The 23637-nt window shown below is 40.1% G+C and overlaps 1 protein-coding gene across 2 annotated transcripts in view; it reads left to right on the top strand.

Annotated features, from left to right (window-relative positions):
• Positions 1-21722, top strand: part of KCNK2 (potassium two pore domain channel subfamily K member 2) — a 200527-nt gene extending 178805 nt beyond the window's left edge. For both annotated transcript variants that reach the window (XM_063443837.1, XM_063443838.1), the window contains exon 7: positions 19984-21722. In XM_063443837.1, coding sequence (XP_063299907.1) covers positions 19984-20301 — 318 coding nt within the window. In that variant the 3' untranslated portion in view covers positions 20302-21722. The remainder of the gene's footprint in view (positions 1-19983) is intronic.
• Positions 21723-23637: the final 1915 nt, after the last annotated feature.

Raw genomic sequence — 23637 nt, 5'->3', positions numbered from 1 at the left:
CACAAGCTTCCCCCTTAAAACTACTTTCTCTCCGTCCAATCTATGTGTATGCTTATCACTTTTACACTGACCCAATGAAACCACTTTGCTGTAGACTGACTCCTAAAAAACAAAAAGTGATAGACCCCCAGGCCACATACTGTTGCGGTCACCGGCCCGCCGAGCCTCACGGTCGTGCCCGACCGGCACGACCACTCCGACTACACGAGCTTACCTGCTCGTCGGCGAGCCGGGAACCGCGCGTGTAGTTCTTCCGGGCATCACGCCCGAATCCAATATGGCGCCGACCACGTGGTCGCGTCTATGGATAGCCCCGCCCCCGAGAATTATACTAACGTGTGCGTGACGTCACGACGTCAACGCACACGCACGTTCTGGGGTCAGAGGTCGCCCTCTGACCAATCATAGCTTAGAGAGGGGTATTTAAACCCCTAATTCACCCTAGTACTTTGCCATGTCGTGGTTTCAGTTTCCTGGTTTCCTGAAAGTGCTAGTTTCGTGTTTCTGATTTCCTGGTATCCTGATCCTTGGCGTTTCCCTGGTTATTCTGATCTCTGGTTTCCCTGACTTGGCTTGTCTTATCGGTATTGAGTATTTTCTGGCTTCCTTGACCTCGGCTTTCCCTTTGACCATTCTCTGTCTCTAGCGTATTAGTCCGGCCATTCTAAGGTCCGGTTTACGCTCTGTCCTGTTATTTTTCCTTTTCTGACTTATGTATATGTTTACATAGATTCTGCGTGCTGGACCACATTACTAGTCGTGACACATACACAATTATGACCACCGTACCATGAGTAGAATGATATGTGACATATAGAACATCTATCTACATACTAACAGACGTAGTCTTTAAAGCAGGCCTGTGTGTCCATTCTATTTTATGCTATGTTTGCTGGCTATGGTTACAAAAGAGAATTTTAACAAATTTGTCTGCCTTCATGTATTGCTGTGATTACCTAAAATACCCTTCGTATTATTTTTTTTGCATCAATTTTCAAGAAATATGCACATCAAACAAGAACGTGGGAATTATCTTACACAGTTACCCCAGTGGATCAATCTGACTTGCATATGAGTTAAACGCTTGCAAAATGGTCTTGAGATGCTTAAATTACATGAATACATTTGCTTAAATTTAAATCTAAGGAGTTGCAGTTCCACTGCTAGAGAACTATAGATTGGCTATCTTTGAACAATAACAAACAAATTGTATGGGTGATATCTTATTGGATAACGAAAGAGGGATATTTTGCAAGCTTTACGGACTTGACGGTATTTAGTGAAGGAGTTGGAACCACATTGGAATCAAGAAATCATCCCAGCAAGAAAGAATGAAAATTGAATCCCCCATGCTCTGTACACAGCCCACAACTGGAAACATACATTTAGAAATATGGCTATTAAATTCATTCTGAACAGAGACACAAAAGCCTTCTACAAGTTACGCAATCAAGAAAGGATCACAAAAGTTACTTACACAAAACAAAGATATTACCTTCAAAACAAAAACAAAGACGGGGAAATTGTAATCATGGACTACACGTGATGTCCTGAATAAGCTGAATGGCATCTGGCCAGTACCAAAATAAGTCATTTACGCAACCATGGATGTAGAAGCTCTATACACTAATATCCCTCACAGTGGTGGCCTTGCAGCATCCCTAGAGGTCTTAGACCAATGCAACCTACCCACAGAGTGCATTATACTCACACGTAACTATTTATCTCTCAGATAAGATATATATTTACATGAGACAGAGATAGCCATGGAAACACATTTTGTATTTATGGAAAAACCTGAGAATAGCTTTGTATCCAACTGCTACATCAAGCCCCAGGCCTGCTTCTCCTACATTGATAACATCATGATAATTTGGACCACAGGCGAACAAAGTCTTCTTCAGTTCCATGAAAAATTTGATAATTTTCACCCCATAACCAAACTTAACCTTAACCACTCTACTTCACTCTGGTTCATTTTTGATATCACCATCTGCATAAAAGACTGTACAACACAGACATACCTATAACACAAACTCATTGACTGACCTCCATATCTCAGATACAACAACTTACATCCCAAACACACCAAACACACCAAACACTCCATCATTTACCGCCAAGCCTAGGCTAGAGAAGACTGACAGGCACAAAAGCCTACAATGGGTGTTTATAACATATGGCTACCCAACAAGAATCATAGACAAACAAATTCACAGAGCTGTGAAAAAACCCAGAATAAAACTCTTTGTATATAAACCAAAACCTGAAAATAACAGTTTTCCTTTTGTTATAACATAAGTCGAGATACTAAGGCAAATTATCAAAGACCAGCTTATGCCCCAGCTCGAGATTATGAATCTGCATCGCTATACAATTAATAAACAAGAAAACTGACACTGCAATGAGCAAACATCTCAATAGCCCAGGCCACCGTCTTCAAGATATAAAAATGTGTATACGATCGTGTACGCTGTTTAAGACTTTGCAGCTAACACAATTAATTTCCTCCCCGACTATATTAAAAGCCAGAACCATACCTTGCTAGATTGGATTCTCTCCAGTTGTCTTGACAGAATCCAGGAGGCGGGCGTTCTCCCTAACAGTTTCAGTGACCACTGTCTAGGGTACTGCATACGCAAAATAAAGGCCACTAAATCCTCTCCCAAGATTATAATCCCTGGGGTTTTCAAAAAATGTAATCTTGAATCCTTAAGTTCAATACCAGATCTAGACTCTGCAATTGCATTTTTTCAGTCCGAGCTCTTGCGTGTTTGGAATTTGCAGTCCTCTCTGCGTAAAGTGCGACTAAAAGGGACACACCTGCCCTGGGTTATAGCTGACCTCATTCAAATGTACCAGTTTAGAGATTCACTGTGGTCAAAGTTCAAGTGTACTGGCTCCATGAACGATTACTGTTCCTAAAGACAATGGCGAAATGCACGCACAAAACAAACAAAAATGTCAAAGGCCCAATATTTCAGTGAACATTTGAACAACAACTTATCAAACCCAAGAATCTTTTGGAAAATCATAAATAGAATACAAACCCCCACACTCCACTGTCAAAGTGGACAACCAAACACTGTAACACTACCTAGATGTAGCAAATGCCTTTAATAATTATTTTGTTGGATGTGCTATCACCCTGGTTGCTAAAATAACAAATGACCACATTTTCAGACCACAAATAAAGATCAGGCCCTGCCAAATCTTCAAAATCCTCACATAGAGAAATTTAATTTTAGAACTGTGCCTGTTAGTGTCGTTAATAAACATCTTAATAATTTAAAAATTAAAAACCAGTGTGCACCAGATCAAATCCCAGCAATGTTGCTGAAGCTCAGAGTGCCAGCAATTGCTAAACCTGTCACTACCCTTATCAATGAATCCCTGGTGTCAGGATGCATAACCAAACTTTGGAAGACTTTGAAAAGTTGTACCTATCCATAAAAGTGGTGACAGTGCTTTAGTATCTAACTATCGCCCAATATCATTGCTCCCTGTATTGTCAAAAATCTTGGAAAAATGCATTCACACGCAACTATGTGAATATTATAAACGTTTAAATTATCTGACCTCTGATCAATCAGGCTTTCATCCAAATCACTCAATTTCGACTGCCCTCCTTAAAGTTTGCAATGACATCCAAGTTGTCATGGAACAAGGAGACTAAACTGGAGCTATTTTTCGTGATTTTGCTAAGGCCTTTGACACAGTAGATCATTGTATTCTTTTGCAAAAACCTAAAAACTCAGGCATTGGTGATCGTCCGCTAACCTGGTTTCGATCATATGTTTCAGACTGATTGCAATATGTGGCCATTTCTGATAGCGCTTCCCTCCCTCTTCCAGTTACATGTGGTGTTCCCCAAGGCTTGTGTGGATTTGTTGACTGCAAGTAATTGTATTTTCCAAGAATTAGAAAAAGAGGAAATATTGCTTTACAAAATACTGTGGCTCTTTATAAAAAAAAACAGCTGCAACAATCATAATCTTCTGTTTAACATAAATAGAGTGTCTTGTATTGCATAGGTATTGTATGTTGTGTCAAAGTGTCTTCATTAAGTTGTATATGTAAGCCAAGATTCTCCACCAGAAGATGAGTTGCAGAATGCATTAAAAGGGATACCCGTTGGTTATAAATGTTGGTTAGTTGGTTGAATCTCTTCCCTAACTATTCATAGTATTAAAGGTGAAATTTAAGAATGTACATTTTGTGTAGTGTCCCACCCTCCCCATCAGTTTTTTATCTTCATTATTTATTCCTGAAGTTCATCAGTGTCTCATGATTTTGACCCCAAAATAGTAACTGTCTTGCAGAAAAAAGATAGTTGGGAAACTTAAAATTCTGTCCCTATGTTATTTTTTAACGGCTTATAAGATGAATATTTAATAATAGACTGTGTGTGTTGGTGGGGTGACTGTGATTTGTGTAGTGGCTGGACATGTTGTAGCTGTCTGTGTATGATATTTGTGACTGTGAGTGATGTGAATGTTTTGGCCATGTATGATGTGTGGTTAGCTGTGAGTGATGTGTGTGGCTATGTAAATATATGTGAGTGGTATGCCAAGCAGTGCATCTTTTTCTTGGCACCACGGACAGAACTCCGAAATATGAAACAAACTAAATGGCTCATCCATCGCCGTGATTTGTCCATATGGCGATCTGGAATTGCAGGATTCAGACATTTTGCCTATGTCCCAAAATTCAGACAAACTGCAAGTCATTTAAAACTGAATTTATATATGCATTCTCAAGGAGATTTAAATTAATGCATTCTCAAGGAGATTTAAAGGATCACTATATGGTCAGGAACACAAACATGTATTCCTGACCCTATAGTGTTAAAACCACCATCTAGCCCCCCTGGGTCCCTCATGCCTCCATAAATATAGTAAAATCTTACTGTATTCAAGCCAGAAGCTGTAACTCTGCATGCTGTTAGACTCAGAAACACAAGCAGTCTGCTGATATTATCAGAAGTGGTAGCCTGATCCAATCACAGTGCTTCCCCATATGATTGGCTGAGACTGACAAAGAGGCAGGTCAGGGGCAGAGCCAGCATGATTCAAACACAGCCCTGGCCAATCAGCATCTCCTCATAGAGATGAATTGAATAAATGAAAGGAAAGTTCAGTGTCTGGATGCAGAGGGAGGAGATACTGAATGTATGGATGCATTTTAGGCCGCCATGACCCAGGAAGGATCTCTAACAGCTATCTGAGGAGCGGCCAGTGAAGTTATCACTAGGCTGTAATGTAAACACTGCATTTTCTCTGAAAAGACAGTGTTAATAGCAAAAAGCCTGAAGCTAATTATTCTATTCACCAGAACAAATTCAATAAGCTGTAGTTGCTCTGGTGACTATAGTGTCCCTTTAAATTGGTGCATTGGGTTGTTGGGGTTCTCACATTGTATCTTTGCAGCTTCAACCTCTCACCATCTGCAAGTGGATAATTAAAATCGACGTTTTGAATTTGAAGTCTCTTACATTTGTCATTGTATCTTTCTGGTTAATGTCGACTTTTCTTCAATAAAACTAATTAAAAAGCAAACTACACTAAAGGATTTATCACACTAGACACTGATATACTATTAAGTTGCTTGTTACATGCCACCAAGTGCCACTATCTAGTCAAAATATGTATTAACTCATAGCTTACTTGTATTGTGTACCTCATAATTGTGTCAATTCTTTTTAATGGGGGCTGCTATTTTATATAGTCTCTACCACAGTATTCCATAAAAGACAATTACAGTAACTGGCTGATATCTAATGGTGACGTAGAGTTATTTGACTGTGCACACGTGTAGAGTGCACATACAGAGTATATTATTTGGAAGCATAAACCTGACTTGGGAGGCAATCCTCTTCCTCTAGTCCTTCTGCCCCCTTTAAGACACCGGAAGACCTTACTGCTGATCTTCCCTTCCTACCCCAAAATGGGTAGGCAGCCTAAAGTCAGAGACTATAGTTTTCAGGGAGAGATAGATAAAGCTTCCATGAAGCAAATATCCACATTAGATCAGATTCTTCTTCAATATCCTCAAATATTAGTCGAGATTGAATGTAGTAAGTCAAGAGATCTGGTTTAAATGTGAATAAAACAATCCAGTTGCACCTTTGTAGCATGTTTGGTGCATTTTGTTCACCAGGTGTGGGAGAGACATGTCTTTAATGTTCAAATGGGTTGCAGATAAATCGGTAGCCACGGTGGTGAATCACGGCTCCATTTAAAACTTGGCTGATTGACTGGAAATTGCAGCAGAAAAGACAAAGTTGGGTGGAAGTTCCAGAGGCCAAAACCACTCGCACCAAATTGGAACACAAGGGTAGACTTCAAAGAACAGTTTTAACTGAGGATTAACCCTGTGATGTCCAAATGTGGTCTTGTTGCTGTCACATGTACACACTCTCAACTGCCTCCGTCAATATTGGAATATTAACTGTAGCAGCCTCCATTCCCTTATGTTTGGTTGTCCGTGCCCCCTTGTTCGTGTCCCGAATGACTGGTGTGTGGTCCCTTGTTATGCCCCAGTGAACACCAACCTCCCCTGGCTGTTAACCACAAATTAACAACTTGAGACCTTTGCTTAAGTGCTTTTCCTGGGTGGCTGTCATTCGTATAACTGAACGTACGTGGCCATTTTGTCTCCTGTATGCAGGCAGTGGTATCTGGTCGTCAATACCTGGAACTGTTTTTGGCCTCACATTTCTGGGAACCTAGGCAAAGATGGTACCGCTGCCCATCCCCCTTCCCGACCAATTAGACGAATGGCGTTCGAGAGATAGGATCTACCGAACAGGGGGAGCATTCGCTACATAGCAGCCGGTGGAGCATTTATCAGTGTTCACACAGGAACCCCCGAAACCCAACTGGCCATCCTGCCCAATCCTCTGGAACTGTTTGGACTAGCACCTCGTGGTCGGTCGGTTAAAACTTTGTTCAAACATAATTTTTGTTCTACTGAACTGATCTGAGCGCTTTCTGGATAAGTTATGCGCTCAGATCGGGGCTATTCAGGAATATGATTTTTGTGGGGTTCCTGTATTCTTTTCATATATTTTTGGGGTATGTTAAAAATACATGTACGGTTCTGTATTTGAGAGATAATTGAATTATCCTAATTGGAGCTCAATTATCTCTCAAATACAGAGGCCCTTGGGAAAGAAACCCTTGTGTTTTTGAGTGGGAAACCCTATGCTAGGGGCAATGCATAAAAGCCGTGTGTGGCAGAATAAACTTCAGTTGTACTCCCAGAATTGTGTGTCGTCCAGTTACTGGGAAGGAGGTGGGCTATTTACTTGGCAGTATCTTCTTCCTGATTCTGCTATTGGTGATCCAGCGGAGGAAAGTCCCTGTCAGTGCTAGGGCTCCGCTACAGTAACAGCTACGGCAAACAGCAGCTTCAACTTCAGGTTCAGTTACAATAATGCATTACCTTTAGACAAACTTACAAGGTAGATATTGACACACACACATTTTAAACTATACAAGACAAGATAGAAAAACTGCTTTCAAGTGAAATACTTTTCCAGGTCAGCTCTTCTAGACAATAATTTTGAATTCCCATGAAATGCTCCACCAATCTCTGGCATAGTGAATAACCCCTAAGATACTAGTACATCATACTGTTATATTTGATTCTATGCAGTTTTTATGAGATTATTAGTTTGAGTTTGTATTCCAAACATTGAAACAACGTTCCCTAATTTCACATTTGATTGGTAGCTTGATTTGCATATGAAAAGTAAAAAAAAAAAAAGACTAATTTGGGAGCTTTTCTTTGATCTTAACTATTTTAAGGCAAGCAGTACAGTAATAGAGTTGAAAAAATTAATTCTGAAAAATAGCAATTTTTTTAAAACCTCCTCCTTCTCTAGTGTAATTGGCTAGCTATGCTTGCAATGACTAATATTCCATAATATTCCATAAATAGAATAAATGTAAGATTGAAATATACGGTTTATTATTTTCCTTAATTGTTAAATGTAGTATAAATACCATGGAGAAAGTGTCAGAATGATCTGCTATGCTACAGTTCATAAGCCCAGTGTTTTGTTGTCTTAGCTGTCTCTAATGAAAATCATAATGGATTGGCTCTATATAACCAGATTAAACACTGTCACACCTGACACAGAAGGTTTGATTAATTAGCTAATCATTTTAAAAGGGCAAATGTAAAAGAATCTCCTGCATATCTCAACCAATGTGGATTCCTGGACACAATCCAGAGTTTATGATCCAATGTAAAGCATTTTAACCAATCATATTGTCACTAGCTCTCAAACTATATTCGTTGTATAAAAGTTAATAGACTAAGTAGCGCACTGTGCTCCTGTTTCAACTTCAATCTACTCTCCTTAATATGATTTATTAGTTGCTAAAATCTGAAATTAGGATAGGAAGGTCATCATTATGACTTACTACTAGTCCAGAACCATTTAAAGGAACACTACAAATAAAACTACAGACCACTGTAGCAAAGGAAAGGGATGGCCATGGCAAAAATAATGTTGTTGCCCAGGAAATTATTAGTATAAGCAGGAAAAAAAGGGCAATCCTACCGCCCTTGATCAATATGTGGGCAGAGGTAAATAGCATTCCCTGGATCCACCCCAAAACCTTTCATTCACTTAATAAATGGAGACGTCAGTTGTAATTTGTAGAGTTAACAGGTGTAGATATGTTTGAATGGGTTCTATTGTTCTTATTTTCGTCATTTAATTGAACTCATAATGATTTGAGTCCAAGTGATTTTCTACTCCTGCAAACATTTAGTCGTTTATTAAATGTTAGCAGAACTCACAGCAGTGGAGGGCCTCAACTCACCACTTCTGGGAGCTTGAATGCCTGCTGGGCAGATCTGTCTTCCCCTCTGCTGAGGAGGTGAGCCAAGAGTCATTCACACCTGGTTGCATACCTTTTCGGTGCTGTATATGAATAATGTTAAATTACTCTTTCCTTACCACATTTTGTTCTGTTACCATTATATGGCTGCTCCTTTTATATGCCCCATACCTTTCACAATAAAGGGCGTCATAGCAAACACAGGCCTCAATTTAATAAGCTTGCCAAATGATTCAATGATGTTACAAATACTTTCCAAATGGTTTATAAAAGTCGTACAAAACTTTCCATAGACTGTAATGGTGACATCTGTAGATAAATAATTTAAAAAGTTATTCCAATATTATATAATAATTTGAAAAGCTTATTAAATCAAGGCCACAATTCCTCAAAATTCTAGAAAAATTGTTCCACTAGTAATGATGATAAACTATAACATTGCAGATAAAGGTTTAACACAATTCCTCTTCCCAATATCCTAAACCAGCCTAAAGGTGGAGTTTGTGTGTATGCCACTAGATATATAATTTTGCGTGTACATTTCTGTATAATGTTTGTATGTTGGTTTGTAGTGATGTCCCGAAATATTCGCTGGCGAATAGTTCCCGGCGAACATAGCATGTTCGCCACCGCGGGCGAACACATGTGATGTTCGGTCCGCCCCCTAGTCGTCATCACTGAGTAAACTTTGACCCTGTACCTCACAGTCAGCAGACACATTACAGCCAATCAGCAGCAGACCCTCCCTAGCAGACCCTCCCACCTACTGGACAGCATACAATTTAGATTCATTCGGAAGCTACAATCATTTTTTTTATTATTATTATTATTTTTTATTATTCTAAATGCCAAACATTGGTATATAGGGGAATATTCACTAAATGCAAAACATTGTTATATAGGGGAATATTCACTAAATGCAAAACATTGTTATATAGGGGAATATTCACTAAATGACAAACATTGTTATACAGGGGAATATTCACTAAATGCCAAACATTGTTATATAGGGGAATATTCACTAAATGCCAAGCATTGTTATACAGGGGAATATTCAATAAATGCAAAACATTGTTATATAGGGGAATATTCACTAAATGCCAAACATTGTTATATAGGGGAATATAACAACGTTTGGCATTTAGTGAATATTCCCCTATATAACAATGTTTGGTATTTAGTGAATATTCCCCTGTATAACAATGTTTGGCATTTAGTGAATATTCCCCTATATAACAATGTTTAGCATTTAGTGAATATTTCCCTATATAACAATGTTTGGCATTTCGTGAATATTCCCCTATATAACAATGTTTTGCATTTAGTGAATATTCCCCTATATTCACTAAATGCAAAACATTGTTATATAGGGGAATATTCACTAAATGCAAAACATTGTTATACAGGGGATTATTCACTAAATACCTAACATAGTTATATAGGGGAATAAAAATAATGAGGGGGGAGGACCTAATGCCCCCCCCCTGGCCCCCACCCCTGAGCGGTGGGTGGGGGCCCTAAAAAAACAATAATGGGGACCTACTGTCCTCCCCCCCGGCCCCCACCCCTGCGCGGTGGTTGGGGGCCATAAATCACAATGGGGGGGACCTACTGTCCTCCCCTCCAGCCCCCACCCCTGAGCGATGGGTGGGGGCCCCAAAAAAACAATAAGGGGGGGACCTACTGTCCCCCCCAGCCCCCACCCCTGAGCGGTGGGTGGGGGCCATAAAAATAATGAGGGGGGAACCTACTGTCCTCCCCCCGGCCCCCATCCCTGCGCGGTGGGTGGGGGCCATAAATCACAATGGGGGTACCTACTGTCCCCACCCCCAGACCCCACCCCTGAGCGGTGTGTGGGGGCCCTAAAAAAAACAATAAAGGGGGGACCTACTGTCCCACCCCCGGCCCCCACCCCTGAGCGGTGAGTGGTGGCCCTAAAAAAAAACAATAAGGAGGGGACCTACTGTCGCCCCCACCCCTGAGTGGTGGGTGGGGGCCCTAAAAAAAACAATAAGGGGGGGACCTACTGTCCCCCCCGGCCCTCACCCCTGAGCGGTGGGTGGGGGCCCTAAATACTAATAAGGGGGGGACCTAATGTCCTCCCCTCTGGCCCCCACCCCTGAGCGGCGTGTGGGGGCCCTAAATACAAATGGGGGGACCCTAGTCACCCCCTCCCCCCAAAAAAAAAGAATTATCCCCCTACCTACCCCCCTCACCCTAAAAATAATGAGGGGGGGACCTTTAACTAAGAACCTGTCAAAAAAATTTGAAAAAAAAAATTACCATTCGATGTTTTCTTTCTTCTAAAATCTTCTTTTCAGCCCCAAAAAAGGCCAAATAAAAAAACATAATAACCGACGCAATTAAAAAAAAACAAAAAACAGTGCGTCATTTTACACAGTGTGGGAAAGTTCTTTGGAATTTTCCCACGCTGTGTAAAATGACAACGAACACTCTGATTGGCTTAAACCAGCCATGCCCCGCCATGCAGAGCTCAGTCTGCGTGGAGCCCTCCATGGGTGAAGATGGATCATTTTTTTTATTTTTTTTTTAAATTGCGTCGGGTATTATGTTTTTTTATTTGGCCTTTTTTGGGGCTGAAAAAAGATTTTATAAGAAAGTAGGTAGGGGGATAATTTTTCCCCCATTTGTATTTAGGGCCCCCAACCGCCGCTCAGGGGTGGGGGCCAGGGGGGAGGACATTAGGTTCCCCCCCTTATTAGTATTTAGGGCCCCCACCCACCGCTCAGGGGTGGGGACCAGGGGGGGACAGTAGGCCCCCCCCTTATTGTTCTTTGTAGGGCCTCCACCCACCGCTCAGGGGTGAGGGCCGAGGGAGACAGTAGGTCACCCCTTATTGTTTTTTTTTAGGGCCACCGCTCAGGGGTGGGGGGGCAGTAGGTCCCCCCGTTATTGTTATTTTTAGGGCCCCCACCCACCGCACAGGGGTGGGGGCCGGAGAGGGGGAGTACAGTAGGTCCCCCCCCTCATTATCATTATGGCCCCCACCCGCCGCCCAGGGGTGGGGGCCAGAGAGGGGGAGGACAGTAGGTTCCCCCCCCTCATTATCATTATGGCCCCCACCCGCCGCACGGGGGGGGGGAAGGAGAGTAGGTCTCCCCCCCCTTCAATCACTATGGCGGTTCGCCCGGTTTGCGAACATTTGCGGAAATTTGTGGTCGCGGTTCGCGAACCGAAAATTTTATGTTCACAACATCACTTTTGGTTTGTAAAGAATGTGTGAATGTGAACTTCTGCTTAAGTATGTAGGAGATGTCTGGTGTGTGGATAGGTGAATGTTGTTGGGTGAAGGGAGCAAAGGAATTGGGTGCTTTGTTAGGTATAGGTAACTAGGTCGATAGGGGTATGTGCAGGGCCGGATTAACATAGGGGCTGATGGAGCTGCAGCTCCAGGCCCAGGCCCATGGAATAGGCCCATTGAAAAAAAAAAAAAAAATTTTTTTTTTTTTTTTTTTTTTTTTTTTTTTTACACACACACACTACTCTTATGTTTGCCACCTGACTGGTATTTTACTGGCACAGCCGGTATTTGAGACTGCCTGGCCGTGCCGGTATTGCAGTAATACTGGCAATACAAATGCAGGTATTTTTCTCAGAATAAGTGGAGATTACTCTGCAATACCAGCACCGGCCAGTAGGGGTCACTGTGTTTGGAGAGAGGCAGGGATAGGAAGTTACAGCATATCCCCATAGACATATAATATCTAGACGCCGCATTGACCTCGGGGGGCCATGAAATGCGGGCGCCATTTTGGGCCGGTCACCAGGTGTGGCATTATATGTCTATATATTAGGACTTCTGTCCCTAATTTTTTATTAATTTACTTTGCCTTAGTGACAAATCTCACTTTAGTAAATAGTGATGTGATTGTTTGTTCTCCTATTCTCTTTATGCTATCTCCATGCGGACTTCAAAGTGCAAAAGACAGAGCTCACAATAATACAGAGTTGTAAATATCTACATTTTATTTTGCACAGTTCCAAAATCCATATTGGTTAAAAATAGGTGAAAAGTAAATACATTACAAATCAGGCAAAGATCCAGTCCCACTTTAAAACATGTATATTAAGATGATAGATTGTGGGGTTTGTTCACTAAACTTATAATTTTAGCAAACCTAAATCCAAATGCAACGCATAGTTTCAGTCTGGAAATTCAAATAATTTCAATGTATTGAGTAAACTTAGTCGATAACATAAATAACCACAGAGGTCTTAAAGCAGCAAATGTCAGTTAATTTTATCTAATATCCCAGGATTAAACATCATGCTACTGGATCTATACACCCTCCAGGTGGATTTTAAGACTAACCATGTTTACTTTGAGGACCTTGCTCTGCAGATAGTAGACATATATATTCTATATATGTCTATGCTGCAGATCACACTGTGACCGATCCAAGATGGCGTCCCCACGGCTCATCAGCGCCAATAGGAAGTAGCAGTCAATGCGGCGTCTAGTATTTTATGTCTATGCATATCCCTGCCTCTCTGTACTACTCACTGATCCGTGGGGACCGGCAACACAGCACAGAGTCCAGACAGCAGCTCTACAGCTCAGATAAGTGAGGGATGGGGGGGAAAGGCAGCAGGGACACATGGGGACACTGAGACACTAGGGGACACATGTGGACACTGAGACACTAGGGGACACTGAGACACTAGGGAACATATGGGGACACTGAGGCACTAGGAGACACATGGGGACACAGACACTGGGAGACCTGGGAACACTGAGACACTTGGGGACATTGAGACACATGGGGATGCTGAGACACATGGGGACGCTGTTTCTCCCAGTGTCCCCCATCCAGTGTCGCTAGTGTCTCAGTGTCCCCGTGTCTCTGTGTGCCTAGTGTCACCATGTCTATGTCCACAACTGTCCCCATGTCTCCCAGTGTCCCCAAGTGTCTGTCTCCCAGCCAGTGTCCCCTAGTCTCCCAGTGTCCCATAGTCTCCCAGTGTCCCATAGTCTCCCAGTGTCCCATAGTCTCCCAGTGTCTGTGTTCCCATGTATCTGTGTCCCTAGTGTCTTAGTGTCCCCAAATGTTTCAATGTCCCCATGTCTCCCAGTGTCTGTGTCCCTAGTGTCTGTGTCCCCATTTCTTCCAGTTTCCCTAAATGTCTGTGTCCCCATGTCTACCAGTGTCCCCGGGTCTCTCAGTGTCCCCATGTCTCTCAGTGTCCTAGTGACATGGGGACACACTGAGACACTGGGAGAAATGGGGACACTGAGACACTGGGAGACTAGGGGACTGGGCGACATGGGGACACTGACACTGTGATACATAGGGACACTGAGAGACTGGGTGACTTGCGAGACTGAGACACTGGGAGCAATCCATCTATACAGCAGATTAAAACTGTGAGTAGTTTGTTGGTGATTTTACAGAATTTTCTCTGATGTCACTCCTTGTGATTATACAAAGGATTAAGGCTGATATTTTGTTCCAAGAAAGGTGGCAACCTTAACTACTCTTCACATACTCTTGCTTAAAGTAGCACTATAGGGTCAGGAACACAATCATGTATTTCTGACCCTATTATGTTAAAACCACCACCCTGCCCCCTTCTTGCCTCCCTAAGTATAGTAAAATATAACTTGTATTCAAGTCTGAGCTGCTGGCTCTGCCTCTGAACTGACTGTCTCCTGACATCATCAGAAGTGGTGGTCTGAGCAAATTACAATACTTCCCCATAGGATTGTCTGAGACTGTCAACTAGGCAGATCAGGGGCAGAGCCAGCACAAGTCATAGCCCTGGCCAATCAGCATCTCCACATAAAGATAAATTGAATCAATGCATCTCTATGAGGAAAGTTCAGTGTCTGCATGCCGAGGGTGGAGACACTGAATGGCAGTGCTGCACACTAGGCAGTACTGCCCCAGGAAGCACCTCTAGCAGCCATCTAAGGAGTGACCAGTGGAGTTATTTTCTCTGAAAAGACAGTGTTTACTGCAAAAGGCCTGCATGGAATGATTCTACTAACCAGAACAAATACAATAAGCTGTAGTTGTTCTGGTGACTATAGTGTCCCTTTAAGTTTGGAAGTTTAAGAGGGATGTATGGGAACAAAACTTGTGTGGACTGGCTGACAATAAAATTAGTTTAGGTAATGCAGACGTTGGTCTCTCTAACACTGTGGCATGTCCCCATTCATCTACACTCACTACATACACCTTTTATCTGTCTCCGACTATATACCAGGAACTTCTGCCTGCTAGTAAGAAGGTAAGGAGACAAGTGGACCAGCGAGTGCTAGGGGACAGTCCTTAGAAAGCATTGAGTGAGCGCATCATTAGGCGCATTTATGTCAAGCTCAGGGTGTTGCCTGCATAGTATACCCTTAGTTGGACAGCCTGCATGATTGGTGGGCAACCTGACATGCATTCATGCCAGGCTGTCCTTCAAATTCTTTGGACAGACATGCCCCCTTTTTGGGCATGTTCTCCCCTTTTGGCAGGTCTGGTCACGTGATTCGCACCAGTGGCCACCCTTTTACCCTGCCCATTGACTGCCTGCTTCACTGGACACTGCTGTTAAGGGTTATGGATTTAATTGAAAGATGAAAGATAGAAATTAGAGAGAGATTAGCATAGAGTATGTGTTTTCTTATAGCTGCATCCTATGAATTACCCTCCAGCACCATCTCCATCAGATACATGGCGCTTGGGAGGTATGATTGTTTTAATGTTTTTGGTCGATAAGATTCCGTAATTAGGCCCATCATAATTGTCAGCACCAGGCCCAGTGTGCTCTTAATCCGGCCCTGGGTATGTGAACAAGATGGTTTAAAGTGGGTGTGACATAATAGGTGAGCGTGATTGGGTATGTAATATATGTAACTCAGTGGGTGGTGTGAATGAGACTAGGTGGGTGGCCATAAATAACTGTATGGGGGTATAAAACAGGGAGTGGGGTTGGGTTAATGTGGCTGGGCATTAGTATGTAACAGGCTGCATTACAGGTGAACATAATTCAGTCTGGACTGGTTAGAGGGACTGCAGGGAGAGAAAGGGTGGGTTCACATTACAGACATGCACGCTATTAATACGACAGTTGTGTGGGTGTCTGTAAAGAGAATTCACAAGAGTTGCAGACAGAGTAAATTAATTTACAAAGGTGGGGCACCTCGGTGCACTGCACTCTATACGCACCCCTTAACTCACCCCTGACCTGCTACAGAAAGATGTGTCCTCAATGGGGGCTTTGTTCAGGAGCATAACTTGATCAAGTCTCTGAGACTCTACTGGCTTTGCTATCTCTCAATGTATGTGTAAATACACTCTACCTACACTTGATGTTAAAAGATAAAGACAGTACTTGATATAATGTTGAAAAACTTGGGGTGCAAAAGTTAGTGATGTTGTATCACATTAATACAAAAATGCTATACACATTGTACAAAACAAAATATATATTCTCAAAAAAGAGAATTTATATTCCTTCAATATTGAGAGCATAAACAGGAATGAAGATTATGCAAGCAAAACATGTATAAAATAACTCCTCTTAGAAGTTTAATATAGCTATAACTCATCAGGTTCAGCTTACAAAGTAACTCTGCTTTTCGCTAGAGCAATTTAATGATAGATTTTGCCGACTGCAGTTTCGCACCTTTTGATGCTTTTAATATTTGATAAATGAAGATTGCCTTTTTAATGTAGGAAGCTGACTTCTTTCAGCATTAATGCATTCTTTTAATTCTTGAACCATTGCCACATTTGCACTTCTTAAACCAGAATGTTTTTCTTGTTTGAAAACCAACCCTATGTAAAATATCTTTCGTTATTTCAAATTACCATACATGTTTTCTATATAAACAACCTAATATCTATCGAGGCTATATAGAACCACATTGATTTAAAAAAAAATTATTATTTAGTCACAGGGCCATAAAAATGCTTAGCCTGCCAACTACTTCACAGCTCTCCTGTGTCCTGACCTAATTTAATCAATTCATAGTTAACGCTATATATTTCGAAAAATCAGAAAATCATGTTCTTCCATTGGACAGTCATTTGTGGTGTAACAATGTTATTCATTTAAGTGTCAATAGATGAGAATGCAAGGCTAGATGTCTTTTTAACATGCTGGAATACCCATCACCGACCCATTTTTAATGCCCTGGCTGAGGCAAGGAGGTTCTCACCCAAGATTTGACAGTCCATTGTCCCTTTAATGCGGTGCAGTTGTCCTGTTCCCTTAGCAGAAAAACACCCCCAAAGCAAAATTTTTTAACCTCCATTGTTAACGGTGGGGATGGTGTTCTTACGGTCATAGGCAGCATTCCTCCTCCTCCAAACACGGCAAGTTCAGTTGACGCCAAAGAGCTTGATTTTGGTCTCAACTGACCACAACACTTTCACCCAGTTCTCCTCTGAATCATTCAGATGTTCATTGGCAAACTTCAGACGGGCCTGTACATGTGATTTCTTGAGCAGGGGGACCTTGCGGGCGCTTCAGGATTTCAGTCTCTCACAGCGTAGTGTGTTACCAATTGTTTTCTTGGTGACTATGGTCCCAGCTGCCTTTATATCATTAACAAGATCCTCCTGTGTAGTTATGGGCTGATTCCTCACTGTTCTCATGATCATTGAAACTCCACGAGGTGAGATCTTGCATGGAGCACCAGACCGTGGGAGACTGACAGTTATTTTGTGTTTCTTCCATTTGCGAATAATCACACAAATGTTGTCACCTTCTCACAAAGCTGCTTGGTCATGGTCTTGTAGCCCATTCCAGCCTTGTGTAGGCCTACAATCTTGTCCTTGACATCCTTGAACAGCTCTTTGGTCTTGGCCATGGTGGAGAGTTTGGAATCTGATTGATTGCTTCTGTGGGCAAGTGTCTTTTATACGTGTAACGAGCTGGAGTGAGGAGCACTCCCTTTTACAGAGTGCTCTTAATCTCAGCTTGTTACCTGTGTAAAAGACACTTGCCCACAGAAGCAATCAATCAGATTCCAAACTCACTGTATATATATATCTGTGTCAGATGAATAGTTCTTATTTTATTTTTTCTGCCTCTTTTTAATTTCTGTGTCCCAAACAAAACCAACTTGTGCTAATAATTGAGATGGTGGCCTGAATGCCAATTCGTAATGAAGTCTAGAGTTCCACCTTTGGAAGGTTGGCAAAATATACAAGATTCACTGAAAAAAATGCCACGGAGTTCTCAATATCCATTTACTGCGGATCACAAGTCAATCAAAATTTCCTGAAATTTCGCTTTGCTTTGTTAACAGATGACTCTAAAAAAATGTTTTTACAGCATTTAAAGGCTTAAGTTGGGCATCCAAAAAGTAAAAATTCGTTCAGCTCAAAAGTATCATGAATGAATGAACAGGCATTTTATAAACTCATAAGAGGATGATTGCTATCAGTCTTTTCGACAATATAAATTATGTTTACTAAAATTCATTAGGAATCTGTATCTAAAGCATAGTAAGTTTTAATTGAAAATCTAGTAGACTGTAAATAGAAAAATATAATTTATTTAAGTGCTTCCACATGGAACTCAGCTGCATTTTATAGCACAAAAACTAATTTATTTGCTTGTGTAGAGAACAGTTTAAAATAGATACAAACAATATTGAAATATTATTAAAGTAGTAAGTAGCTGTAGCCCGGGCAGCATAAATAATTGTTGATTACTTTTGAAAGAACAGGAAGTATTTTTGTACGACTGTATTTTTTTATAATAAAAAATAATTTACCTATTATAGCTACTTAGAGTAACCCTTGGATTCAAAGGATTTGTAGAAAACAATAGAAAATATTAGAAAACCCATGATTGTTAGGATTATGAAGATAGATAGATAGAGAGAGAGAGAGAGAAAGAGAGAGATTAGATCAATCAGATAGATAGATCTATAGATAGATAGATTATGGCGATAGCTTAGATATATCGATAGAAAGATTAGACATATTTTGACGACATAGATATATAGATGGATAGATAGATAGAAATATAGATTAGATAGATAGATTAGATAGACATATTATGACGATAGATAGATACATAGATCAGATAGACAGATTATGACGATATATATATATATATATTAGATAGACAGACAGATGGACAGATTAGATAGATTGTGAAGATAGATTAGATAGATTATGAAGATAGATTAGATAGATTATGAAGATAGATATATAGATTAGATAGATAGAAAGATAAATTATGACGATATATAGATTAGATAGGCAGATTATGAAGATAGATAGATTAGATAGAAATATTAGATAGATTAATCGATAGATAGACAGATTTTGACGATATATAGATTTATAGATGGATATATAGATTAGATAGCCAGATTGCGATGATAGATATATAGATATCTAGACAAATAGATAGACAGACAGACAGACAGACAGAGAGACAGATAGAGCTAATCACAGTGTTAATCCAAAAAGTCTCTTCCTGCAAAAGACGATGAAACCGATTAACCCCCCTTCCTCCCCCCCTCCCCCCCCCTTAATTTTATTGGTAAGACTTCGGCTTGTGGTATTTGGCGCTTAGTGGACATGAAAGTGTGGGTAAATTATTATCCTGTCCGCACTTTTCTCATATTTTGAACTATCTATATATATTGTGCACGTTAGAACTAGTTGTCTTTAGAAAGGACCACGGGAGGTATGAAACATCAACATGCAACATTGTCTGTCTGAAATAAAGAGTATATTTTTCACTTTTGCAAGCTGAAGACCTGCGAGTGCCAATTTTCTTCTACTTATGTGTTGTATTTTTGCCATTATTGGAACACCGGGGATAACTTATTGAGCAAGATGAATTATTGTTAAGCATGTGCCATCGCATCCAGGATCATGATATAAGTTATTACAAGATGCTAATTTTATCTGTTTTTTTACATCTATATTATATATATATATGTATGTATATAGATATAGACTTTGACTATCTATATACATATATAACATAATCCTGTTATATATAAAACACAAAATGAAGAAATCACATTACTAATAAAAAATCTCATTTCCAAAGCGAGAGCTGTTCAGTAAGGTAAACTATTCTTATCAATGTTTACCACTCTTGATTTTTGTATAATATTTTTTTTTTTTTTACCCATTAACAGGTTGGTGAGTTTAGAGCCCATGCAGCTGAATGGACAGCAAATGTCACAGCAGAATTCAAAGAAACCCGGAGACGTCTAAGCGTGGAGATTTACGACAAGTTTCAGCGCGCCACCTCCATTAAAAGGAAGCTTTCAGCCGAGCTGGCAATGAGTCCCAGCCAAGAAATGACCCCTTGCAAGAGAACCTTGTCTGTCAATCACCTTACAAATGAGAAAGAAACACTGTCTTCTATGACTAAATGTGACAGCATTTATCTCAATGGCTTGAGTCCACACTGTGCAGCTGAAGAAATATCCGTCATCGAGAACTTTAAGTAGCAGGACGCCCGATGCTGTGCTTGGTGGAATGCTACATTTGCCATGATTAAGACTACCAGCATTTTTTCAAAGTGTGCATGAGCTCAGAGATGAACATAAAAGGGACAGCGAGTCAGTATTTTTAAAATGATATATAAAATATAAAGAGAGGGTTTAGTAAAAACAAAAACAAAACAAACAAAAAAAAAAGCAACTACTGAATTCAACAATGTCTTTTTCTGGCCAGACTGTTTATTATTTTTTTTTTTTTCTTCAAATGTGCCATATTAACCCACAAAGTTTCGCAATTCATGATTGATATGTTTGATAGAAATTTGATGGACAGAAAATGCTCGGTGTGTGTCTGCTCACAGAATGGACTGTTTATGAACTGTATTTTTGTAACTGGAGTAACTGAGATGTAGCCTTCAACCTAAGACTTTCATCAGTGCCTTATCTTTTTCCAGACACAAAACCTCCATAGTTATTCTGTTTCTATTGCTGTTCTTATTCTTTTGTTTTTCAGGGTTCGGGGTTGGCCTGAAGAATGTATTTTAGTGGATATTTCTTGTAGCCTGAAGATCACTTATGATGGTGATTCTTGGCAATGCACTAGTCAGGAAGTTAAGTCAAAGCCCATCGACTGAAAGCACACCACTCAGAGTCCTAACTTTAAGGTGCTGTGGATACATGGCTCTCAGATATATTTTGTAAAATCTAAAATATTTAGAAGTTAAGGCATTTACCATACATCAGTAGATTCCCCACTGCTACCAATGGTTTTAGCTACTGGTATATATATTTTACTTTAGCACACTGAGGCAGTGTAAGAATATAGAGAGACCCGTTAAAGTAAGGGTCTCCTTTAACTAAATGAAATACATAACAATTGGGGTTTTACTGCTTCTGGCTGTTGGGCTTGAGGCATTTTGTAGTGGTTAGTCCACCAATGACCCAGGACAGCATACTGAGCATTATGGGGAATGCAGTTCACATTCATCTGCAGTGCCATGGTTCTCCATCACATGCCCTAAAGGTAGGTTAATGTCTGTGCTATTTCAACAAACTTAGTACATATTATGCATAATTATTATAATTAGTTACTGCCTCGAGAACATTCTATGGATGGAACACCAAATCAACAACAGTTCTATGGCAAAGTGATAAAAAGCCATCACTATATAGACCAATTAATTATTTATGTCCTTTAGTACTTTGCCAAGGAACATTTGTAGTTATACTATCTAAATATGGCGATTTCCTTGTTGACAAATTGCCTTGCATGTATAAATAAAAAAGTGGGTTGATTGTAGTAAAAACCAATGCAAAAAACACCAGGCTTGCTATCATATATATAACATTTATTTGGCCATTGGATAGCGACCATTTGAAGCCTATTATTGGTTTTCCACCTCCTCCATTAGTAAGCTGGCAAATGTATTTGAAAGCTACAGATTTGAATTTGGTAAATAGCCAAAAAGAAATAATTAATCAACGTCTAACTTTATTGTGTATTTTAAGGCCTGCAACCACAAGGATGTTTTACAGTTTTCTAAGATAAAGGAGGGACACCCTTAAAAAAAACAAAAAAAAAAACAGAAAAAGATCAAATGAGAAGAAATCAGATCAGTACATATTACCAGAGATTTTAACAACAGCTAATTGACTTTACATTGATATTGATAGAACATGCAACAATGGCCTCTATCATCTGAGCAATAGGGACTGGACATAAACACTGTTATTCTTTACAAAGATATTTGCTTGAGTTTCCATCTGCCCACATACTGTGAGACATTATTGTTACAATTCTTCTGCTGTCAGCAGAGACGCTTTTAACCCTTTGAGGCTGGTTTTAACTGCTAATTATTGTACGACACAGTATAATAACTGATTGTATCAAAGATGCTCCATTTTTTCGAGTCTCAAATAATTTGAGAATGTGTTTGTAGCTGAGATGGAAAATGTAAATTGAAAAATAAAGTATAGAACAATTTAAAATAAAGTACAGAACGCTGTATGTTAAAACATTTTTTCAGCAAGATTTAAATTTTATTAAATTATATTGAAATGCACAAAATATGTTTAACTCTTTTTTTTTTTTTAAAGCATTTTTTAACAAGCAAAAAAAAACTGCATAAAAGTGGTATAATCATGATATTGGTTGTTCATAATATGAAAGAAGAATAGAATGTGAAACCCATCATTCAATGTGTAATGGATTGGAAAGTAAGTTTTGTTTTATCTTAGTATAACACAGTGATTCTGAATTCCTGGGTTAGAACCAAAAATCCCAATGCTATTTTACTACGTTTCCACTGGTCTGAACTAGCACATCATATCCATCAGGCCCAAGGTATCATCAGTCTATAATACCTTACTGTAGCAGTATTGCTTTCCCCAATGCAGTGGATATTTTAACTCTAATTTTACTCTACATTTTTACTTAAAGGGAAACTATTTTGCTAGGAATACAAAGCTGTATTAGTAACACTATGCAAGGGTAGGCAACATTTGACACTCCTGATGTTTTGGACTACACCTCCCATGATGCCTTGCCAGCATTATGGCTGTAGGAGCATTATGGTGTGGTCCACAACATCTGGAGTGCCGAAGGTTGCCTACCCCTGCACTATAGTATTCTCTGGTCCCCCCTCCTTGGGTTAAAAACCCTATACTTACTCACTCGATTCCAACGTCGTCCGATAAGAGGACCTAATGCGCACGCGCTTAGCAATGCTTTTGCAGAGCATAAGAATGTCCAGTGTCAATTATGGGACTCAGAGTCTGCTAGAATCCAGGAAGTTCCTCCAGTGGCTCTCCAGTAGACAGCCACTAGAGGTAAAAAAAACCTGCAATGTTCTCAAAAACTGCAATGTTTTATATTGCAGGACTAAGTAGGATATGGACACTGCACCCAGAACACTTCAATGAAACTAAGGGGTCTGGGTGCCTATAGTGTCCCTTTAAGACAAGTAAAATAATGATGCTGTTCACAACGTATTTTAATGATAATTAAATTACACTTTTAGAGCGAATATATATATTTTCCAATAGAAAAATGGATGGCCCAGGTAAGGCCATGTATTTTATTTAGTTGAATGACCCATAGTATAGGTTTATGATCTACGTAGGATCATGATCAATGTAGGAGAAGATATCATAACTTACATATGGCAAACAAAAAAAAAAGGAATCTCACATTTACCATTTTGGAGAATTTCCCTTCAAGAGGAACTAAGCACAACCAATTAAAAAACTGACTTTATTCACTGCAAATCATACACATGCAAATGACCAGAGCCACAGCTCAAAATAGGTGACACAGTCTAGCGAGGACTAGCATTGCAGGTGAAA

The sequence above is a fragment of the Pelobates fuscus genome, chromosome 2 (assembly GCF_036172605.1).
Source record: "Pelobates fuscus isolate aPelFus1 chromosome 2, aPelFus1.pri, whole genome shotgun sequence".
Classification (NCBI taxonomy): Eukaryota; Metazoa; Chordata; class Amphibia; order Anura; family Pelobatidae; genus Pelobates; species Pelobates fuscus.
Note: the sequence above shows the minus strand (reverse complement) of the source record. Positions and strands in the feature narration are given on the sequence as shown.